General features: G+C 32.0%; 1 protein-coding gene and 1 long non-coding RNA gene across 3 annotated transcripts; both read right to left on the reverse strand.

The window, feature by feature from the left end:
* Positions 1 to 10,163: 10,163 nt before the first annotated feature.
* Positions 10,164 to 15,734, reverse strand: LOC124845390 (hydroxyisourate hydrolase-like). Of its 2 annotated transcripts, XM_047322479.2 has the most exons (13): positions 15,533 to 15,734; positions 15,305 to 15,368; positions 14,007 to 14,062; positions 13,723 to 13,798; positions 13,546 to 13,617; positions 13,326 to 13,413; positions 12,738 to 12,996; positions 12,306 to 12,421; positions 11,906 to 12,123; positions 11,548 to 11,576; positions 11,371 to 11,458; positions 10,878 to 10,968; positions 10,164 to 10,516 (listed from the first exon to the last, which is right to left on the reverse strand). In XM_047322479.2, exons 1-13 carry the CDS (start codon positions 15,698 to 15,700, stop codon positions 10,270 to 10,272), a joined length of 1,572 nt encoding a protein of 523 aa, XP_047178435.1. In that variant the 5' UTR covers positions 15,701 to 15,734; the 3' UTR covers positions 10,164 to 10,269. The 2 variants fall into 2 exon arrangements, with proteins under 2 accessions (XP_047178435.1, XP_087952851.1); XM_088096725.1 differs by lacking the exon at positions 14,007 to 14,062 and having other exon boundaries at positions 15,533 to 15,673.
* Positions 15,735 to 21,555: 5,821 nt separating this feature from the next.
* Positions 21,556 to 23,876, reverse strand: LOC148194322 (uncharacterized). Its single transcript, XR_015781337.1, has 3 exons — positions 23,823 to 23,876; positions 22,820 to 22,954; positions 21,556 to 21,603 (listed from the first exon to the last, which is right to left on the reverse strand). It is a non-coding gene; the product is annotated as an uncharacterized LOC148194322 (long non-coding RNA).
* Positions 23,877 to 24,816: the final 940 nt, after the last annotated feature.

The following is a 24,816-nucleotide window of genomic DNA, read 5'->3' on the forward strand; positions in this document are numbered from 1 at the left end:
ACTTCCCATCCAAAGAAGTATCAACTTTACTCTAAGACCAAGAAAGGAAAGCTGAATAAAGGACTTAATCTTTTCTTTCTAAGTCTTAGCATGTTCTCTTTAACTAATTCCATTTACATTGTTTGTAGGACAATAAAGGTTGGAAAGTTCCTAGGAGAGTTGCCAAGCAAAGAAGAAACAAAGGAAGCAAGAAGGAATGTATGTTGCAACCAGCCATGAAGCATGTTTTCCACACTTTCCATGTGCAACACATTCACCCATGGCTCTTCTTTACTTTAAAGCACACTTTACTTGTTTTTCACGTGGAACACAAGCCACACCGTGAGCCATCTTCATTTGTAGCACATTCTCCATGCTTCCCACGTGAAAAATGCAACTCAAGTTCATTAGTTTTCAGCACATGTAATTAGCATAATTCATTAGCTTTCCTTGCACGCTTCCAAGCTCATCTTCTCCTATAAAAGAGAGCTTCACCATTTGTAAACTTAACTTGAGTTTGATAATGAAATGCTGCTGAAATCCAGCCATTCTCTTAAGTTCATTGCTTAAAGCTATTTTAGCTTGTCTTCCTCTAGCTCCCTTCCCCGTTGGAAGGCCATCTGAGTTAGAACTCTACCTCACACACACATCCAAACACTGTCACGCATTCTGACAAACACCTTGCATGCGCCGAACTCCTTTAAATCATTCCTCATTCCGCTGCGTCATTCTGTCCAAGGAGCCGCTCCAGTCTTGAACATGGAGGCTGCTTCCATCAGAATGTCTACTAAAGATGTATACCTGTTGCATGCCATCAAGAGCAATATTCCAACAAATTGGGTAGAGGCGATCAAAAATCATATGATGACTGTTGTATTTAAGAAATCTCACTATCTACCATATGCAGTCTTTATAAGCAAAGTTCTTGAAATTCAAGGAGTAAATGTAAATGGTGAGCAAAGATGCTCTTGCAGTGGCATAAATGTGATAAACCGAAACACAATTGCTTATCTTGGTTTAGTGAAGACCGTTAAAGGCTGGCGTTTCAAAAGTGAAGAAAACTTGTCCTACAGTTCAGGAAGTACTTTAGCAACTAAGGCAGAACGTACAAAATTTACTCCTGAGACAAATTTTGAGAGGTTTGCTGCTGAATAATTCAGAATTTTGAATGAGAAATTATATAACTTTGAAAGAAGATTTAATGAGGCTCAACAACGAAAAGAAGACAATAATTCTGATAAGGATACTATGAAAACATCTGACTCAGAATAGGGTTACAAGGATTGTATGTCTTAGTTGTTTAAGCTTGTTTGATAGTTTGTTTGTTTTAGTACTTGTTTTGTAAATGGCTTTGTATGCCATTTCGTTTTGATATCATCTGATTGTAATCATATTTCACATCAATGAAATCATAGTTTGTTTTAAGTTGAGTAATTGTTTATATCTGATTGAAATCGATTATGTGATGTATGAAGTTGATTAATTGACTGTTTATCATTACACTCATACATTTATTCACACAGATTATATCTGTAATATTTCTTGCATTACAATAATTCTAAAATGCTTGATCTAGAAAGATCTTGAAAGGTTTTGTAGGAACATTGCTTCTGGAATAGTACTGGAGATACAATTCAAATGGAAAGCAATGAAATCGATTACAATAGTGGATCAATCAATTACCATTTTAACAGGGGTTATAAATTCCATGATTTGGAATTTGGTTATTCTATTAATTGATCATATACTATTGTTTGTTTCATTTTCAATATATCTCTTAACTTTTATTTGATTGAAATTACTTGAGATAATAATGAGATTGTTGATTGATATTGTATGCATGGTACATGGATATGGTTGCAAAATTTCTGATCTGATATAATATTGTCACATGTTTATATTTGCTATGAAATGTTCTATGAAAACTGCATTGTGCATTCAAATTTTGATTATAAAACATGCATAACGGTAGGGGGAGCATTGCATAGGATCTTAGATAATTTCACATGCCTACACTTTAAGGGGAGATTATATCTTTATCATGTGATTATCTGTGACAGAGGGATCATCATTGATTGTCATTATGATTTACTGATGCATTTCTTCATAAATGTCTCTGTCAGCATATGATTATCATATGGCATACCTTTTTTGCTAATGCACAAAGGGGGAGAATGCTGGGGAAAAAGAGTTTTTTGTGTTAATCTTTCTGATAATGTTGGGAGAATGCTTTGATAGTGTCTCTGATATTCATTTTATGATGATATTCTGTTTATGCTCTGATATGATCGCTTGTGCTCTAATATGAATTGTTTTTTTGAGTTGAATCAAATGAGAATATCTTAAAATGTTTGCAATGTTTTGCTCTGGTACATGATCTGATATATTTGATAATCATTTGCACTGATACATTTTGACATGATATGATTGGATTTGTACAACATGGTTGTTTATTAATCATGGTTGTGCATCATAAAAAAAGGGGGAGATTGTTGATAGGAAGAGCACTGGTTTAGCTGAACCTACAATCTCAGAGCTTCTGGTTTTTGATGATGAAAACATAATTAATAACACATGTGATGATTATGTGTTACATGTTCTATTTCTTACATGCTACTTGTTTTAATCAATGTGTAAATCTATTTAAAGCATGGAGAACATGATTGTGTTGATACATTGCATTTCACTATGCTATATAATTAATTTTATTGGTGAATGCATTTCTGATGTTTTACAGAATGAAAATCACAAGCACTTATTTTGAACTTTTTATTGTGTGGCAAAACAACAGTTTTAAGTCGACTTCATCATGGGGTGAATCGATTAAAACTCGTGGCTTTGCACAAACTTGTTAAAAGTGTGCTGTGAGGATTTTCAAAGAAGAAATTTTTCAAAACTATGTTTAATTGTGTTACATAGTAGATTATATGCAACTTGCATTCGACTGAGTCTGTTACAGTTTTGAAATTCTGTTAATGCTTGTGTTAAATGGTACAACGACTATATTTTTATATATGTTGACCAAGCATTTATTATGGATCGATTGCATTAATTGCACATTCAATTAATTGCATTAATTACTGCTAACTGCTTTGACTGAACTGTTACATTCGACTGCATTAGTAGCTAAGTCGATTAAAATGCGTCTGAATTGTGAATATCTATAAATTGACGCAAACTTGATCTTTGTAAGAACTTTTGTGATTCTAACAGTTTTGTGCTATTTTGCAGAAAGTGCATTCTTATAGAGAAAGGGAAAAGCTCCAAGAAACAAGAAGTGATCGTGATGTTCATCTACGTGTGGGTTCTGGAAGAGCAAGTTAACTGCATTTATAAAGGTTGATCATATCTTCACATTTGGGTGTTATTGAAATATCAGAGGCTTCAATCTTGTAAAGATTGGTTTGTTGTTTCCCTGTTGTGATTACAGGAAGAAGAGCGTGCTGCGTTCTTGACTTTGAGGGTGACTCAAAGGGTTGGACTACAGGAGAGGGGATTCTTGCTGCTAGTCTATTTTGTATATGCCTATATTTTGATTACAGGGTTAGAGAGGTGTTTTATATTTTTGATGTGAGGTTTCTATAAAAACATTGTTGTAAAAACCTTGATCATTATAGTGCATTGGCTTCTTGTGGTTGGAAGGACACTAGATGTAGGCTTGGTCGAACCAGTATAAAAACCAAGTGTTTGATCTTTCTATCCCTGCAATTTTATTTAGTCGACTGCATACTGCTTTAAATCGATTACATTTCCACTGCATAAAAAAATCTTTTTCCTTGCGTTTTAAGAAAGCTTTTAAAAGCATCCACTTTGCGAAAAAGATTTAAAGAAAACTTTGTTTTTACATTTCACCAATTCACCCTCTTGGTGTGAGAAATCAAGCCATTCTATTTTCAACAATGAAAGTATTGTCTGTTCACCGGTGTCGTTCACCGGGTGAAGATCGTTCGGTGTTGAAGCTTTGATTGCAACGACCACCGAAAAAGGGAGCATTTTCGCCATTCCGCAGTCGTTTCACCTTTCGTTTGGGAACACTTTTGGTGTTGTTCGGTGTGTGTTATTTCTTTTCTATATTTTTCCATGATTTATTGGTTTTATTATTTTATGGGTCTTATTGTTATTTATATAGAGTTGCATGGCCAAGGAACAATATTTATTAAAACTCATGGTGCAAGAAACAACAATGGTAGCAAAGGCAAAATAAGTGGGTACTTCAAGCAAAGATTTTGCACAGGGAGGTGAACTACGAAGATGACACTCATTTTGGAGTGCCTAATTTATTTCTAATCATTTTTTCAACTTAAAACTGATGTAGAACCAATTACTATGCCATTTATATAGAGTTTCATGGCTAAGGACCAATATTTATTAAAACTCATGGTGCAGAAACAACAATGGTAGCAAAGACAAAATAAGTGGGTACTGGCAAAAATTTTGCACAGGGAGGTGAACTACGAAGATGACACTCATTTTGGAGTGTCTAATTTATTTCTAATAATTTATTCAACTTAAAATTGATGTGAAACCAATTACCATGCCATTTATATAGAGTTTCATGGCCAAGGAACAATATTTATTAAAACTCATGGTGTAGAAACAATAATGATAGCAAAGGCAGAATAAGTGGGTACTTTAGGCAAATATTTTGCACAGGGAGGTGAACTACAAAGATGACACTCATTTTGGAATGCCTAATTTATTTCAAATCATTTTTTCAACTTAAAACTGAAGTGGAACCAATTATTATTTCAGACAAAGGTTTATTCTTCAAACTTAACGGACATCCAACTCATGTTAATGCATTCATTGACACTTAACCTAATTTATTTTCATCATTTTTTCTACATAGAACCTTGTACATAAAAGATTTCATAAATATTCACATCCAAATTTAGTGGGGACTGTAGTACAAACATTTAAAACATTGATCATTTTGATCTTCAAATTTCATTAACAATAAATGTAACCACTACTTTTCTTTAAACATTTTTAACAACAAATATGTACATTCAATCCTCATCAATACATATTGAAAAAGGTCTAAACAAAGCATTAATAAAGTTGCAAAAATCTCTATTCAACAATATCTACTCAATGCCTAAATCCTGCAACACTTCATCCCTCCGCACATTGTCCACATCGAAAATCCAATCACAAACATACTTCTCCCTAACCTGTTGTAGTTCCTCCTACAAAGACAAAAATGCACAACATATCAATAAAATGCACCATTTCTATCAAAGCTCCTAAACATTACCATTTTTAAAATTCAACCCACTACTGTCAAACCAAACATAATACAAAACCATAGTAAAATTAACCCAACAACAACTCAAAAAACCAAACATAATACAAAACCATAGTCTAAATAACCCAATATCAACCACAAACCCAATAAATTCATACTTTCCAACCAAAAACCACATCAACCATTAAATGTTCTACACACCTTCATGCCACAGTAAACCATACGAGGAAAAACACTCAAATAACACAACAACCCATAAATGCCCAAAATAATTTAAACAAATTAAACCAACCGAACACAAAAACTACATTACCCAAAAGAACGAAGTAAACCTTCAAAAAGCACCTCCAATGGCGGTTTCCAACTTCGATGGTTCCTTGATGCATAAAGGCGACACCTACAACGTTGCCTTCACCGGCATAGTCCGACCAACTTCAACGATGACAGTCTGACCACGCTTCAATGAAGACGAACGCGTCTCGGTGGCCGGGACGGAGGACGCTATAATGTACACGTGAACGGCGACACTCCGGTGAATAAAGGACCGCAACGCTTCTAGGAAGAGACTGGATGGGTGGATTTCGTGAACGGCGACACTCTGGCACTCCAACGATGCTTTTGGGAAGACGCACGAAAATAGGTGGGTGGGAGGAAGCGACACTCTCTCTAGGGTTCGGGTTCTCTCTCTAAGTTTGCCTCAGATTAATTTGAAATGAGAAAATGAAGCCCACAACTTCAAACCCTACCCCAATTCTGTTTCCACGTCATTCTAATTTTTCTAATTTCATTTTCATGTGGACCAGTCACATTTTGACACGTAGCCCGTGTCAAAATGTTGTCAAACTATATTGTTAAAGTATCATTATCCTTGTCTATAATACTTAAAGATACAATTTACTTCTAAAGATTGAAGTGAGGGAACCCTTCCGCTTTATTTTGTACACGAAAGTTCTTATGATATATGCAAATGGAGATGGCAAAATTGGTCAATTTATTGGCAAAAAAGCTTCAGCCTAACATATTACATTGGTTTTGGTTTTTCAATTCATTCTCAAAACAATTACAATCTAACTTGCTTTTTAACAAATTAAAACTAAGTTTAGGTACATAGTTTCGATCCTTATTTGTTGACCTTATATATGTCGTTAGCTTTTACAATTGGCATTAACCTATTTTAGCAAGAATATTTATTGTTTAAATCTAGTAAAGAAAATAAATAGCAAGAATATGTATTGTTTAAATCTAGTAAAGAAAATATGAACGAGTGATAATTATAATAATTATTTTGAAATTCTGGTTGTCTTCACAATTTGATGAAAAGTAAATAATCAAATTATACTCTCTTTTTTTGTATTATTTAAACTGCAGTGTTGTCTTTTTATTTTGAAAATAAACTCTTTGATTTTAAGAGATTAAGTTTGACATTTTCATGGAAAAAATGCAATTACAGATTAGTGTTTGGAATATTCCCCCACGAGACCACAATTAGGTAATTTTGATAGTAGTATTATATTTTTTTTTCGATTTTAACAAATAAATTTGAAATTTGTTACAATTCAAATTCTTAGTTTTAGAATTTTACTCAAAATCTTTATTTTACTTTTGACATCCCAAAGTTGATAGCAACAATTATTATTTTTAATAACTTAAAATTGATAAGACTATTACTTTTATGTGTTTCTATTATTTTTTTTCTTAAATTATTTAGAAATGAAATTATCTGAACAGTAAGGAGAAATCTTGCATACTAATTTGTTACTATCAATTTTTTAAAGATAATTTTGTTGTCGTTTTTATGTACTTTTAATTCGATATGGATTTATCTTTGCAAACTCTTTGTGCCTGTATCACCAAATACATCTGTGATGGATAAGTAATGATGAAAATATTTTATGTCGAAATTTTAAGACGTATAAGTATAAATAATTTTTTTTCTTGTGGACGGTGTTTCCGAATATGATGATATGTTGTCTCTTGGAATTCCAATCGGACAAAAAAACAGGTGGTTGTATATTCTTTCCTGCTTGCAAAAAGAAACAAAAAGAGTATTTTCAACTTTTACCGTTTCTTTTGCTGTATAGACTCTTACAAATTTTTGCCTTGTATTGGCAATTTGAAAAAAAAAATTAAAATTATTGTAAAACAATCTGACAAATAATAAATATTAATTCACAAGCATAGTGTGAGGCCTTGGAAAATTAACCGTAATCCATCTGTCTAATCCAATTAAATGCACTGCTGAGTCACCTGACTGCTCTTATTAATGCACCGCGACACACATTCAGTCTCATTAAAAACGCACTCACACATCTGACGCATGCCTGCCAAGTGTCACTTCGGAACCTTCTGAATCTGTAGTGGAAAACAGGTGTCCGTATGAGAGTGCACGTCCGTTTGACCTTGGGAAGAAAACTAATTTTTCTGAAAACACTTCTCCCACTCTCTGCATGCATCTTCTTCTCCACCAAGACTCTAACCTTTCTTCTTCTCCAACTTCTCTCTAGAACCTCTCATCTTCTCTCTACTATAATTCACCATTCTCTACTCCGATCCCATTTCAGAGACCGTAGAAGAGATTCCGGAGTCCTAAGCTTTCCAGTAAACCGAACAAGTTCACGTTTGAAACTGGTAAGTTCCTCTTCTTCGTCGAACGTTTTTCTGTCTCATGCAAAGCCAAATTCTGGTAGCATGAAGGGTTAAGTTCTTAGTAGTTCTTGGTTTTATGATTAGATCTGGTTGAAGAATTAAGTGATCCTTTGAGGGTAGAAAACTGTTAGCGGACGAACCAAACACCGTGAGTTAGGACGTTCACTTCTGATCCAGGTAAGGGGAGCTTATTGATTTAATTTATACTTGGATGTTTGTATGTAAGCATGATATTAAATGAATGTAGGAAACGTATGTTGGTTGAGCATGCCTGAACGATCGCTGTTAAGTATGAGATGAATATGATATCTGTTGGTTGAACTGCATGATGATTTTGATACGTATGGTTTGAACGTTGGATGATTTTTGTATAGTTGATTTGTTAATATGATGAAATTCTATAAAGTATGTAAAATTAATGGTGTATATGAAAGTATAAGATTATGAATCGTATGAGAAATGTGAGTTGATATAGTTGAAATAAATCTGGATATAATGATTTTCTCTATGATAAGTTACGCTCGTCATCGTACGGTCTTATACCGTTCGGTTTTCCTGAAATTTGACTTAGAATGGGATTCTTTCATTCAGAAAGAATTTTGAATCTAGAACGAGCGTCCCCATTCGAATTACTATGTTTGAGCGTTCGGCTCAGCATAAAGATGTCGCCTACCTTAAATTAAATAATATTAAAATGAGTAACGGTTGGTCTTATACCAAGCGTTCGTCCTAAGTAGCGCTCGGTCTTACACTGAGCGTTCGTCCTCTTTAGTACTCGGTCTTATACCAAGCGTTTGTTCTAATTGATTATCTGTCTTATAACTAGCGTTCGTCCTAAGAAGTGTTCGGTCTTATACCGAACGCTCGTCCTTACTGTTGATTTTCTAAATGAGCGTAAATAGCGTTCGTCCAAATTATTAGTAACAGTATATTGTAGCGTTCAGTCATTGACTGGCAGTCTATCCCTTTAAAACGATTGTTCTCAGTGTAATTAAATAATTGTCTTGTTGTATCTTTATCCATTTGGATTGATCAAGAATCTTTGTACGTAAATTATTCTGAACATCCATTTTGTATCTCTAAGAGTCGGTTCGTTCAACTGATTCGGGTAGCCTTGACGTTCGTCGTATAAGTAGGTGTTAGGTTATTCTGATTGACAACAAAACTCCTAAATCTAATTCTTAGCGTTCGTCTTCGTTCTTCAGAAGTATGAACGTTCGTTATTTTATACTTTTAAAACTGAAGCTAAAGATGATGATAAATTGTAAGATGTTGACGTGTGAACACTATTTTGAATGATTATACGATTATGGAATTTGAACGAGCGTTCCAGGGAGGAACGACTCTTACATATATTGAATATTAAATTTGGTAAAGTATGACTGTGGATAAGTTAAGACTCGCTGTCCATCCTGATGTTCCGTGAGTACTCATCCTCATGTAGAGGGAGTATGTCATGTGTGGGAACGGCAGGAGGTCCTTAGTCCATAAGTTAACATGGGCGACGTAAGAACGGACTAACCTCGAGTGGCAGCTGTTTGGTGTATCCCAGTTACTACATCACTCGGGTGCAAGGACGCTTGTAACTACATAGATTCATACAGTCCGGACGGTCGGTCTAGTATATATGTATATATATTTTGGATGATGTTATATGTTAAGTTATGTGCTTATGTGAATTGAAATGTTAGAGTATATGTTGATGTATAAATTAAATTACTTAAGCTTACCCTTTTGTTCTTTCCTTGTGTTGTCTACTGTCTATTTACGTTCGTCCTGTCTTGCAATGATCATCCGTGTGGATGTGAGCAGAAGGCGAGGCCACTCTGGAAGACGTCATTGAAGAAGAAAATCTGGTCAAGGTGGAAGTCAAAGCCGAGCCTTAGAACGCTCGTTTATGTTAGGAATGTAAATGTTAGTTTCCATTTTGACGTTCGGTTAAATATTTTGTAAAACTGTTCGTTCTAGACTTTCCCTGTTTCCGCTTAGTGCACGTTTAATTCTGTATTAAAGCCGTTCGGCTTTGGAACCTCGTTTTATTAATGTAAAGACTGAAATGTTTACTGTTAATTGTAATTAATTCTAATTATGGTAATTACTGTATTTTGGGATGTTACACATAGTACTTTCGTATTTAATCCTGCATTATCTCCATAATATGTCAATTTTATTTTTTATTATTTTAAAAAAAGGTAAACCGTTTTAACTTTATAATATCAAAATTTTCGATTTTCATTTTTGTCATGAGAATGCTTTATTTGTTAGCTCTCTCTATCCTTCTTTTACAATCTGAATTGAAATATGCCCAGGTATCTTATTCTTATGTATTTAAGGGAAAGTACGCATACTAATAACACCTCTGTGCAATGACTTATTCGTGATAACAAACAAAGAACCTACTCAAATAAATGCCCAATTGAAACGAGTGAGGGATCCTTCTCAAGTTCAACAATTCCAACTATAGAAGTGCTTCTGTTCTTCAAAAATCGGCTATACCATTTTGCAGAGAGCTTTGGGTGTCTCTTCAACTCTGGATCATCCCTATCAACATAGTATAGGCCAAAGCTAGCTTCGTATCCATCCAACAACTCGTACAAATCCAGGAAAGACCAGGAAAAATACCCCTTTATGTTTACTCCATCTCTGACAAATATTTTGAGGTGATGCAGAATATTAGAGAACGCATAAGAGGTGTTTATGTGAACACTTACAGAAAATATAAACCATTGTATTACAATCTATTGATAACTACTTTGTTTCTTCTAGTTGAAATATTTGTGGTCTTTTGCTTGTCGGTGGGTGGCTGTTCTGGGTATGTTTGATAAATTTTATACATTAGTCACTTCTCAAGATTAGTTATAAACAATGTAGTCCAATAGATCAGTTATCCATAATTTAGATTCCGCACTCGTAAACAAAAAGCTACTCCACCAACTTAAGGAATTCATGTGGAAGTGAATAAAAAAAGTGTGATATATTATGAATTAGAGCAGTGGTAACATACCTCAAGGCATCAAGCACTCCACCAATATATTCATGCAAGTATTTCACCCTTGACACGTCTTGTAGTGACGAATTGCTTGCTGTCCGTTGACCTAACAACCCAAAATTTAATCAGTAACTTGTTCAATCGTTTGAACTTATCATGTTCCACAGGAGCAACCTAGATTTCATTAACAGGATTTCCTAGTTTACAATTGATACATACGTAATAAAATTGTTGAGGAAAGTTCCATACAACTAAGTCTAAAGGTAGGAAAATACAAGTTAAGCGCACTATGCCATTAATCAATGGCATTGTTAGTCGCATGTATATGGGTAAACAGTATAAACAGGAATGAGCATGATCGAAATAAAAATGCCTAATGTAATCAAGTTGCTTTGTTTACAACAACAGAACTATGACCCCGAGCTTAATATTCAATCCGTATAACATCAAGGGTTGATTTTACTAAAAAGTATTCATTGCAATTATACGTAATGTTAGAGAGACAGACCATTTTCATGAATGAATATAGGAGGGTTGCCATAAAGGAGCTTGAATTTATTCAATTCTTCTCGCATAACCCACGGTGTGATAGGATACTGAATCATGTAAAGCGAAAAGTCAGTTATTTGCACAATGGATAATCTAAAAAATACAACCATTTTGTTACATTTTATTTTATTGTTACCTCTTCATTTGAAAACAGATGCGTTCCTACTGCAAAACCAGAAAGACAAGTCATTATAATGTAACGTTGTCCAACTTTTTATTATTTTTTTTCATAATATCAAATAGATCATTAGGCTATGTAAGGGGTATTACATTAGAGTGAAATGGTAAATGATGGGGAAAGTTCACAAGTTGAACAAACCCATATGTAATGATATCGCTCATGATCTAAATAATTAAGATTAAGTGCTATAAGTATTTTTTGTCATAATATACCGTACAAATTTATTACTCCTACTCAACTAAATCATATTTGGATTTTTATCTCTTTAATCTCTTACTAAAATTACTATCCGTAAGCCTAACGAATTACTTACAAATCTTCGCAGCCATGTCTGCGGCGTAATCTCTCAGTTGGTTCTTAAGGACGTCAGAATTGTCTGTGATGTTGATATTGGTGTAGTGAATGAGTCCTATAAAATCAAATGAACCCTTGAGTTGTTCAGATTCACGAGTTGTGAAGGCCGGAATTCTTACACCAGCATTTTTCTTCATGGAAATTGGATAGTCTCCATACTGCAAGGGTTCCATAACCCTGCAATATCAAAGCATACTTCTAAAAATGCCAAGTTTATTATTCTTGGACATATGAATTGGTATGTCCAATTAAAGAAAGCAGTTTTTAAGAAGATAGAATAGCATGCGACAGAACTTCAGTCAAATGAAGTAAGTGGAAGAAAGAAGTAAAACAAACCAATTTTAAGGTTTGTTGCTTACCAACCAACCATAAAGTCACGAACTCGTTGAGTTGCTGCCCTGTCTTTCTCTGTATTTGTTTGAGATAAAAGTCCAAACAAGAAGATAGAGATACCAACAAATCCATGTTGTTTGTTCTGCAATGTTACATGAGTTTCTCAGAAAAAGAACATTCTTTGCCAACAAAGTTTGGATGTGAGATGAAACAAAGTCAATATATATAGAGATTGAAAATCAGATAAGGATTATAAGTTTAAGAATTTAAGTTGAAATGGTCAATTAATCCAAAATCACATTAGGTATAACCAGATAATAACAATGTCAGAGATAATAATTAAAAACTCTTCGCACTGATAGTGATTACAAAATGGACAGATCCTTTAAGTTTAGTGCGAAGTATATTTGTTGAAGATTTTGCCATTTAAACATGTATATGTAAGATTAGGTATGTACCGAGTATTTTCTCCGGTACAATCTGGCAGCTGAAGAGTGAGCTAACAAAATATGATGAACTGCCAAGTAGGGTTCATATGTCGAGTTGCCCCTATTGTTCTTTATAGCACAAAATGGGGGAGAACATCGTAGAGGTGGGCAGGTTCCCTGATCATACCCACCCATGGCAAAAATGTTGGGTTCGTTGACAGTCGTCCAATACAAGACTCTGTCGCCAAACTCTCTAAAACACACATCAGCATAGTATGTGAAGTCTCTTCTGCATTTACATCCAAGTAAATTATCTGTTAGTATTTATCGATAGAAAAAGTTAATTTGACATCTGACCTTTTCTCTTACTTCCATTTAACAATTTAACAATTCTACATAATAATAAAAATATAAATTAAATTGTTAAATAAAAAAATAATAAAAGTATATGTGGAATAAAAGTACAAATTTGTAAAGGTCTCAACCTACCGAAACCCATTATCGATTCTGTTCATGATTTAATATAACGAACTTTTATGCAAGACAAAAGCGAACGCGCACACCCATTGTTAGAGTAGTTAGAATTTCCCTATAAGTATCAAGAGATCAGAAGCATACATGATGTCACGACTAACCCATCCTCCATATTCATCTTCCAGAACCTGTGGAAGATCGTAGTTGTGTAACGAGACATGTGGTTGGATTCCTGCTCCAGGGAAATAGGGTAACTATATCAGTTGTAGAATTTGAAGAGAACACAAATTTTTATTTATTTGCAGTGAATTCAATGCATGGCTAATTTTGCAAACTAATTAAGAGACCAAAATTCAAGTCTAACCATTGCTGATGAGCTGATTGATTAGATTGTTGTAGTACTGCAATCCTTTGGGATTAACGGGTCCTCTACCATCTGAGGACAAACATAAGCTTTTTGAAAGTGTTGAGAATGGTTTTACCCTGCAAAGATATATAGATATATAAAATAAAATTCAAGGGTTTGTGTTGAGTATCATACTTGGTAACAGTCTGGACCAAGAAATGGAAAATCTATAGGCTTCAAGTCCTGTTTCCACCATTAGCATCACATCTTCCTGCATTACATATATTTTAGGGAAAACAATTAAAATCAAACGGTGCTACAGTGACGCTTCAACATTTCGAACAAAACAGTGGTTAAACTTGTATTTTTAGATCAGCTTATGCCTCAATCTTCTCTAATCTTCCACAAATGGGAGAATCACAACACGATGAATGCAATAACGGGCAAATAAAAAAAATACTGAGGCCAAGCGTATTCACTTTATACTTGTGGTACCCATCACAGGCTACATCTCCATTTCCTCCATGTCCATATCCTGTTCATTAAAAATATCCTGTTCATTAAAAATTATTGCATAGACTGAAGTTTTAAGTGAATAAGGTCGGTATGTAATTGAAAATACAAAATAGATTAGTAAAATTATATTCTCTGGTGTTTCATCACTGATTCACGTTTCAGTAGATCTATGAATGATACGATAGATGGTTTTTCTTAAGAGGATGTAATATGCTATTAAAGTTACAAAATAAAACCACACACGGAAAAAGGAGGAGGGGAGGAGAGAATTGTCAGTCGATATTTCATTATCTGAATTTTGATTCTTCGCTGTTGTAGATATGTGCAGCTCATAGTCTTTTATAGGCAAATTCAAGTAATAAAATATTACAAACTTTATGCCTTTGAAAAGATATAACAGTGGCAACAAATCCTTATTCAATGTCTTCAATATTGCATATGGTTTAAAAAATGAAATAATTCTAGATACCATGCATTACATTGGATGTTGAAGTAAAATGATGCAGGTTTATTCATTATTTTTAAAGTTTTAGTTCTTATTTGTTTCTTTGTATTCTTTCCCGTCCTCCTTTTCCTATTTGTTTCTTTGTATTCTTTCTCCTGTCAACACATTCCTTTTCTTATATATATATATATATATATATATATATATATATATATATATATATATATATATATATATATATATATATATATATATATTAGGTTAAGTTTTACGTATTTTTAAACTCTTATTACATCAATTAATTCTCATAAACTCCAAATTATAGGTTCGTGAGATTGCATTAATTCAGAGAAAGTTTGGAATCTAGAAAAGATAGTTTGACGTTTCCCAAAATGGAATGCACTTGCTACGTAAAATACTTAAAAAAATACCTAAAAACGTAAAAGTTACAATTTAAATCATTTTCTTACTACATAATACTTCCATCACCTATGTTGCCAAAAGGTGTCTTTAATGGCACTAAGCAGAAACATTTCATTTTCAAAATTTTGATAAATTTACATTGTTAATTTCAATTTTGTGAGAGTATTAAAAATTTGGCATAATAATTTGGGTTTCACTTCGGCCTTGTATTTTTTTTAATCAATTAAGTCTTAATATTTTTTTTAACTTTACAATAATAAAACAATTATACGATATTATTCTCTTGATTTTGATTTATTGTACGAAATTTCCAAAAATATGAAAAATCTATATTTATATAAAATTGGTAAGAAGGATGGGAAGAAGAAAGAATGAAGAGTGAAGGAAAGGAACCAGCGTGGGCAAAGGTATCCCAAATGCTATCACTTCTTCCTTCTTCATTAGCAGCTCCTTCCACCTGTTTACAATAATAGCAAGAACATATTTACAGATTAATTTGGATTCTCTTTTATGGTGTTATCTTTTCGTTGTAATGCAAAATACACTTAATTTCTATAACTGGAATTAAAAAAAAAAAACGATGAAACGAGATAAATAAATTTATACGAATTAAGCCTGAACCTGGTAAGCAGAGGTGCCTGAACCGAAAACAAAATCGGCCGGGAAATCGTCTCTGTTATAAGTATCGGCCCCGACAACTCTTCCCAAAGCCAAATTCAGAAGCAAGAAAGTGAGCATGATAGCGTTGCTGAAGAATGTGTGAGGTGTTTCCATCGATTCACGCCACATTTGGTCTCAACGTCGTCAAGGACAACATTTATTCGAATTGGAAACGAATATGAGTGGTCCATGTGCTTCGTCTTTCAATTTATTGAGCTGTTGATGTTGAAATTACACACCTTCAATCCTTTTACTCTTTTGTTTGAAATAAATTTATCTAAATCATTTATGGCCAATCCTTTCAATGTTGTTAAAATGTTTACTATAAAAACTATATAATATTTTTAAAAGGGTAATAATTTTAGTAAAGCAATTTTAATTCACAAAACAATTCATCTTATTGTTTTGCGAACAATTTTTTCAAATAACTTGTTATTGCGTATTAAAATTACAATATATTATTAAAAAGTTGTAAAAATGTTTTATTTTTATTATATAGAGAATAATGTGATATTAATGTGGACTCCAAAACTCTTAAGGGTAATTTTCTAAGATGATTATAGGAATATTTATTATGAACTTGTTAAAATTTCAAATTTAAAATCTTGTAACTATTTAGGGAAGGTTAGAAAAAATAAATAGGTTAATTTTGTATTTTAAAGGGTGACAAATTTTAAAGCAATACATACATTTATAAAAAAACACCGTGAACAAGAAAAATAATTAATTCTGTGTTGGTTGTTGCAATTTAGATCAATGTTCTCATTGATTTATTTACAAGTTTCTTTACTTTCTTTAGTTATTTATTTCTTGTAATTTACTTTTTTACTCTTTACACTATTTCATTGTAAATTGTGAAGTCCTTGTATCACCACATGCATCAATTCAGATTTTACCATATTGAAATTACACTTCATCCATTGTCATTGTGCTATTATTTCCATTGTTATTGAAAAATAAAAAGAAACAAAAAAACAAATTGTGTAATGGAACCATGCATAAAATTTTAATTGAAATTAAAGTAAAAAAGTTGCTGAATTCGTTAAGTGTTTGGTTGAGATTAGTTCATGAAATAAGTGATTTTTACGTTAAATTGATCTTATTATTAAAAGCCTAAGAGCAAAACATATTAGTCAAATTGAAAAACAAAGTATCTTGTGAAAAAGAACAAACATTGTATCTATTTAGTTTGAAATGATAACAAGACAATGATCGAACTAAATCCTTAGAAAACACTAGGAAATAGAATTACCAAGATAAGCACAAAAGTCAATGGTTAATTTTCTTGTATCTAAACAAATGTCCTAACTAAATTCAATAGTCATTGAAAGATGAAATTTGTTGTTGAGTTAAAAAAGGAGACCTTGATCTAAAGTGGACTTTAAGTAATGTAATTGATGATGAATCACACCTAAATATGTGATTAATGAATTTTGAATATATCATTAAGTTTGTGAACTATAAAAGTAATGTTTGGTTTTGCAAATGGTCAAATACATAAGTCTTTCAATTAATCGTCTTTACCGAGAGAGATCCTCGATATGGTCACCATCATTATGACTAAGTTTTAAATTAGGATCTACAGATAATGTGGCTAGTTTGTTACCTAAATAAGTAATATCATCAAGAAAAAAAAGAGTATTTCTCTAACTCAAAGAGACACCTTATTGGGTTTGACAATTTCTAAGCCGAAGACGTAGTGGACGTAAGAATTTTTAGTTTGAACAAAAAATTCAATGCTAATTGTACCTTATCAACATAATAAGAATCAATGTCTGTTAAGATGATGTTGTTTAAATAGACCAACAAAATGAACAATGAAGAAGTAGAACCATGAGTAAATAAAGAGTAATCATTTTTAAATTGTGTAAAACCTTGTTGCAATAAGGTGGAAAAAAACTCGTAAAACCTTTGTTTAGAAGTCTATCTCAATCCATATATAAATTTATTCAACTTGAAAACTAATCCTTTTATTATTTTTTTTGTTATATTGGGAAATAGCCATGTTAGTTATTCAAAACACTCAACATTTAAAAATGCATTATTGATATCTAACTATTGTATGTGCTTCAACTTTTTGCAGCATTAGTGGCTAAAATAAGCCCCTTATGTGGCGGTAAATTTAGCCATAATAATTGACATTATCATGTTTTTATTATGTTTATTTCTTATCTTTTATTTGTATTTTTATAACTAGAGATTAAAGAATATATTAACAACATCAGTTATCAATAGAGTTGGTTACTTCAAGTACAAAATCAAGTATAAATTCTAGGCCTAGTCCAATTCAATCTAGTTCGCCCAATGAGCCAACCAGTACGTCCAACAAGTAGTGTTTAACTTACCCAACGACTTAATTCACCTAGCGAGCTGCACGTTTATGAAAATTTATACATAGAAGGTCTACAAAGTTGAAAATTATTCTAGGGTGGAAACTCATTTTGGAGGCTGGATGCATTCATCGTTATTCTTTTCTAGTATTTAGAATGTATAGGAGTAACTAGCTCTTTTATTCACGGGGTTGGACATAAATGTATCTTAACTCTTTGTGATTTATGCTATTCAATATATTTATTTTCCATTACTTTTGTGTTCTATTATCGTTCTTAACTGCATGATGTTTGTAAGTGTTTGATTATTGGACATGATATTATAACCTAGACTAGAATCGAACAACTAATAGATTCAACTTTGGACATAGAGATTTAATCATTGGTCATTCTAAACATCCAACGTTAATGCTTAATGTGAATCTTTGGTAAAAATATCTAAGAGATTAGAATATTTATTATTAAGGTTTAGACTTGTTTCTAAGATATTAAGGCTTTTTAAATAGTGGTGTGAATGTTAGAGTAGGTACTAGAGGTATATTATTTAGTGCTTTTACATTGAATTAGATGGGAAACTCAACCCCGATGAAGTTTTTATCATACATTTCATTTAATTAGTTTCGTTGTTTACTAGAAAATAAATTTATTTTATTCACAAATCAATAGTTTTCATTCCTTCAAAGTTTTTCACCTAAATTAGTATATAATCATAAATTTTCTAAACAACACAAGTCTCTTAGAAAAACGATATATTCATTTTCTTACTTGTGTGATTTGGTACACTTGCCAATATCCATAAAAAGTCATTAGTGAGAAAGTATATGAGAAATTAGTTCTAGCTTATTGTCTGTAGCCTTTCATTACCAACTAAGCTTTGTATTTGACAATTGATTCATAAAAATTGTATTTCAATTGCACGCTTTGCAATGTTTGTTTGCTTTCTGGTAAAAGGAGTAGAGACCATGTGTTATTATCTTCTAAAAGCCTTATTTTCTTGAATCATTATATTTCTTCATTTAGGATAATGAATTGCTTGATGATAAAATTGAGTCTTTGACAAAAAGTTGATTGATCAAAATTTTGTACTTTAGGTTAAGTTTCTTCAAAGAATAAGTTTTTTTAATAGTGTTGGTAGGGGGAACAATGTGATAGTTGAACCCAATCCCTATTATGTTGTTTTTTATGATGACAACACATTAATAGCAATAACACATGATGGTTGTTATGTCACAACAGAAAAATGTTTTTGTGTTGTGTTAAACATATGTGGAATATGTACATTCTTCTATGTTATATGCACATACTGTGATAAATGCATATATTGTGACAAATGCATATATTGGACATACTATGTTGTTTATGCATACTATTGTGATTATGATTTGATTATATCTGTGTATGCACATTGTATGTTTCTGTGTAATGAAAACCACAAGCACAAAAGCATATCTACATGACATAATCGATTACAATGTTGTAGTAATCAATTAAGGTCATCAAACAACTTATGTTTTGAACTATGGCAAAACAACTAGTTTGAATCGATTACATTAGTTGTTAAATCGATTAAAACTCGTGCGTTTGCATATATCTTTTTCAAATGTGCTATGATGAGTTTTTGAGAAGAAAAGTTTTCAAAATCTGTTTAAGTGTTAAGTTTAATCGATTACATATGTTGTGTATTTAATTAAGTTTGCTATGTGTTGAGAGGGTCGCACCTCACACGAAAGTTGATTGCAAAATTAATGCAGTATAAACTAGGAAGTGACTCCTAGGTCGTCTCTCAAGGACCAATTGTGGTTCAGGTAATAGGTCGAACACATTAGGGGGGGTTTGAAAAGGTTTTGCAAAAATTAAAGAACTTAATAAAGACACAAATGCAAACAAACTAATTTAAGCTAGCATGGTTATTAAACTAGCACTATTAAAAGCTTTAGACAACATTCAAACATCAAACACTGTTACAAACTGATTAACAAACACAGTTAAAAATAATTAAATGCAACACTAACTCAAACACATAAACTCAACCTATTAATTAAATTAATTAAAAACCAAAGAAACCAACAAGCCTAATTTAATCCTATCAAATTACTTGTCATAATGGCAATTAACAAATGAATTTAAAAGTCCAATTGGCCAAAGAAAGAACACATGGTCGTGAGTCATCATGCACCCAAGTCAAACTTCAATTTCACCTTAAATTAGCCACAAAATGTGTTGACTTCTTCTCCCATGTGCACCATTTTTCAAGAAATTAAGCATGTGTCTTCCATACTCTCCAAGACCGTCCCCTCTCTCCTTCCATGCAGCAGAGAAATGATTTTATACACCAAAGCACACAATTTACGTGAACCACCAAGTGGAAATGCCAAACACTACAAGAAAAATCACAGTTACATACGGTTAAAATCCGTATATAACCTCCAAAATCCGTATATAAAATGATATTACATACGGATTATATACGGACAAAAATCCATATATAAAAGAAGCGTAGCTAAGTTATATACGGATATATCCGTATATAATTTATATACGGAAAAATCCGTATATAATTTACATACGGAAAATCCGTATATAAAATCCGTATATAATTATATACGGAAATTCCGTATATAAAATCCGTATATAATTATATACGGAAAAATCCTATATAATTTATGATTTTATAAAAAAAAAAATAGGTGATTCTGCATCTGCATTTAATAGTTATGAGTTTCAATAGCTGATAAAAGTCAACATAACTAACAAATTGCCAAAAATCATCTAATATAGATAAACATTTACAACTATTTAATAAAAGATATAATTCACTGAAAACTTTCAACATTTATCAAAAATAAGACATAGGTTTCGAAAACTTATCTTAGCTTATATAACGTAATAAATGTAATATATATAACAATATATCAATCAAGACTAACATCCCATACAATAAATATATATGCCCTGCATCCACACTATACAAATATATATTAAACAAGATTTTAACCAACTAATACAATAAAACACTAGTGGAAAAATGACTTTTTATAACGTACAAAAATGACATTTTATATCGTAGTTACTGGGGATATAGTTCTGGGCGATATAGTAAGTCTGCACATTTTATAACGTAGCAAAAATTTACGTTATAATATGTTCAACATATTATAACGTAGTTTCTGATGTACGTTATAATATGTGCAGTTTATTATAACAAATTCTGCATATTGTCCGTTATAATAGGTGGAAGATATTATAACGTAGAAAATTTTGTACGTTATAATATGTTATATATTATTACGTATATATTATTGTACGTTATAATATGTGATCAACATACCATATCATACATTGCTTAGTACGTTATAATAAATGTTTTTAAAAAAAAAATTGATTATTAAATTTGACATCCAATGAAATTATAATAATATTCCTGTATTATCATCTCATCCAATCCATTTATAATAAATATAGCTTTAAATAAACAAATTTATTGAAACTAACAAAATAGAATTCATTTCAAATATTAAATAGTTTAATATTTAATACATCATTTATACATGAAACTATATATTAAATCCAAAATATTACATTAATGTACATACACTATTTAAGTGTAGCCAAGTTTCTACTAACACTTAAAATAAAAGAAGCCCAGTTCCTTCGAATTTCTTCCATGTCTGCAGCTTCCATGGGAGATGAATCATTAAAGATCTACAAATAAAATAATAGAGTTAAAACAATATTGTAATGAATAGTTGGATAAGATGCATATCTTTCTGTACTGAAGGTACGAAAAATTTGCCAGTGATCTTTGCAATATCTGCAAAATGTGCTCATATAAAGGCCAACTAACTCTTAAATTAAAGTATAAATTTTGTCCTTTTCAACCCGTACACTAGATTTTATTAGAGTTCAATCACTGTTTTATCAATTTTGGTCCTGATTCTGTTATCTGTAGCATAGATGCACTCATACCACTTGTGATGACTAATCTGCAGTAATGTAATCAGCAATGGGTGTCTATATCACCCTACGATTCTGATGCATGGAAACCTGGATTTGGTATACTAAGGCAAAGCAACAGAACCTTAAGAAAATAAGGAAAAGTAAGCTTGTTGTGGACTGGGTTCTAAAACATAGTCTATCACAGCGACGTTTCCCTTCTATTATTTACACATCTAATAGAACTTAAAAATCATCTTTCGTTTTTTATACTAAACCAGCAACAGGAAAATTTACTTAGCATTTCTAATTCATTCCCTTCTCCACACAAAGTAGCTTGCCCTCGAAAGTAACTTCACAGTATTGGTCTCTCACATACCCAATTAGTTATTTATTGCATTCTTAGTTACTTCATTGACAGAAGATCCAGCAGAAGATATCATGTTCCAGAGTAGAATTTGAATATAGATCAATGGCTTTAGACACTTGTAAACTTGTATGAATTAAACAACTCCTTCAAGAATTATAAATTTGTGATTTAAGAAGGTGAAATTGTACTATAGGCAGCCCTTAATATCACCTCCAATCCAGTATGTATATATAAAACACTTTCAAAAGAGGAAGATTTTTCAAATAATCTTGGCTTCACAACCAAATTAATCCCCCTTTTGAGTTGTTGAAGCCATTTAGTTAACATTAGCACTCCATCTAGGATCTCAAACAACAAAAGAAACAAACAAACATAGTGAAGTAAGAAAAGTAGACAAACAACCTAAAGTCCAGATTATTGACTAGATGAGCACAGATTAATAGACAAGCATCAACCCTCTTACTTTCTCTCTTTTGCAAATAATATTATCAAGTAAATAATGGTGAGTTTCGTTCCCAATCTGAAAGTGAAAGACCAGAAATGTGTCCTATATTATATGAGCAGTGAAGTTGTAGAAGTTGTAGAAAAACGTTGACAAAAGAGCATTGAACTCACCTATTAAAAACTGGTGTTAAATTTCAAAAAGGTCACAGATTTCTTGCAACAACAATGGCAGCATCAACAAGGTACACGTTTCTTCAAGTCTCGTAATGGCAGCATCAACAATGGCAGCATCTCAAATAGTAAGACCTGGATTTGTGAGAGAAGATGTGAAAGGTTCAATCCTTTACTAGGTGACCTGGATTTGTGAATAAAGTTGAATATATTGAAGCACAAATAGAAATTCTGATTTTATCTATATTGAAATATATAAAAAATCAAATAAATAAAAAAGAATTATGTGGGTAAAAGTATATTTTTACATAATAAAGAAGCTTATCATAACCAAGTTTCTGCTCAAAGCAAAATCCAAGACTACCATACTTGAAGCCGACTTTTCATATAATAAATATTAGTTATAAGTAAATAATATGCAATCACTTTAGCTATCTTCATGAAAATAAAAGTATTCTTGGCGTATAAAAAATCATTCTACATGTGAAGGTTCTCCTGCTCCTGTAAAAGGAACTCTTCCATACACAATCTTATGCCACATTTATATATTAATAAGCAAAGGCATATGACTTAGTATTATGCTTTGATGTAAACGCAGCAAGAAAAATATACTTGAAGACTACTACTACTACTCAGTGTGCCCTGCAATAACACTCCCAACAGACTTTACTTCAAAGTATCATCACACAACCTATATATATATAGACTCCTCTGTTTTCCCATTCTTCTTCAAAGGAACAAATTCAAAGGAAAGCTCTGTGCAATTTGTTCCATTACTTTTGTGTATATTATAGGCACCATTGGTGTTAAACTAAACCACTGTCACATCTCACCTAACTTATCAAACACATTAGTTATTAAATTAATCACAGAGAATTTTGTGAAAGCACACACATACGAAAAGAAGTTTTCCTGATAAATTTAATCTAAAGGGAGCAAAAGAAATCTCTAGAGTCATATATGAATAAAAAAAGGCTAAAATAAACTGAAATAAAAATCTTACATTAACCAAGTTGAAGCAATAATAATGGCAAAGGTGTGGAAATCACTGAACAACTTGATTGTCTTCCTGTAGAGAACAAAGCATAAAATTTAAATTAGAACTGAAATATCATCTCACATTATAAGTCACAACAAATACAAACTGAAAAAATCAGCTTCCCATGGGATTGAGGATGCTATAGTAATATCGTGCATATGTATCTAAGCAGTCTACTATACAACCCTTTTTGTCTGAAATAGTTATTTGAAAGGAACCATCAATTATTTTGATAACAAAAATCTTAGTTACTATATCAACTTAGAAACTAACTTACTATAGTATTTTTTATTTTATCAACTAGCTTAAAAAGAAGAAGAATTGTTTGATAATACAGTAATGATATATACCTTATCTATTGGAATCTTAAACATCTTACCTAACTCTTCTTTTAATCTTGCTTTAATATATTATTAAGCTTAAACACAATTATTACTCTTAAATTAATATTACACACTTACGTTAGTGGATGAAACACAGGTACAATGTATATATTTGACGAATATTCGTAAGGTGTGGAGGGATATGGACATGATAACATCATGTTGAAGAGCTAATTGACCCAAATCTGATTTAATTGGAGAGTGTTGTAGGAAAGGGGATGAAAGTAAAGGTGGAGAGACAACAGCTTAATATATCCAAGCATATGCCAATGCAGTGGTTGTAAGTTCAGATTTGTGAAAGCTACACATTGAGTTGCTTTGCTGTGTTTCCTACATTGTACATAGCTTCGTCTCAACTTTAATGTCCCCTCAACTATGAAGAATAAATAGCTAAGTAGGAAAAGAAAGAAAGAACTTATACTCCAACAACAGTAGAAAACCTTTTTTATTTTTATTTCAAAGTAATATTTCCCACTTCCTTTCATTTCTTCATAAAAGTAGAAATCTCTTTATTTATTTCTCAAACTTTTCTTTTATTAATTTTTTTTTGTATCTTGGTTTTTTTCAATAATTAT

The sequence above is a fragment of the Vigna umbellata genome, chromosome 8, assembly GCF_029865625.1.
Source record: "Vigna umbellata cultivar VRB3 chromosome 8, Vumbellata_1.0, whole genome shotgun sequence".
NCBI classification, from domain to species: Eukaryota; Viridiplantae; Streptophyta; class Magnoliopsida; order Fabales; family Fabaceae; genus Vigna; species Vigna umbellata.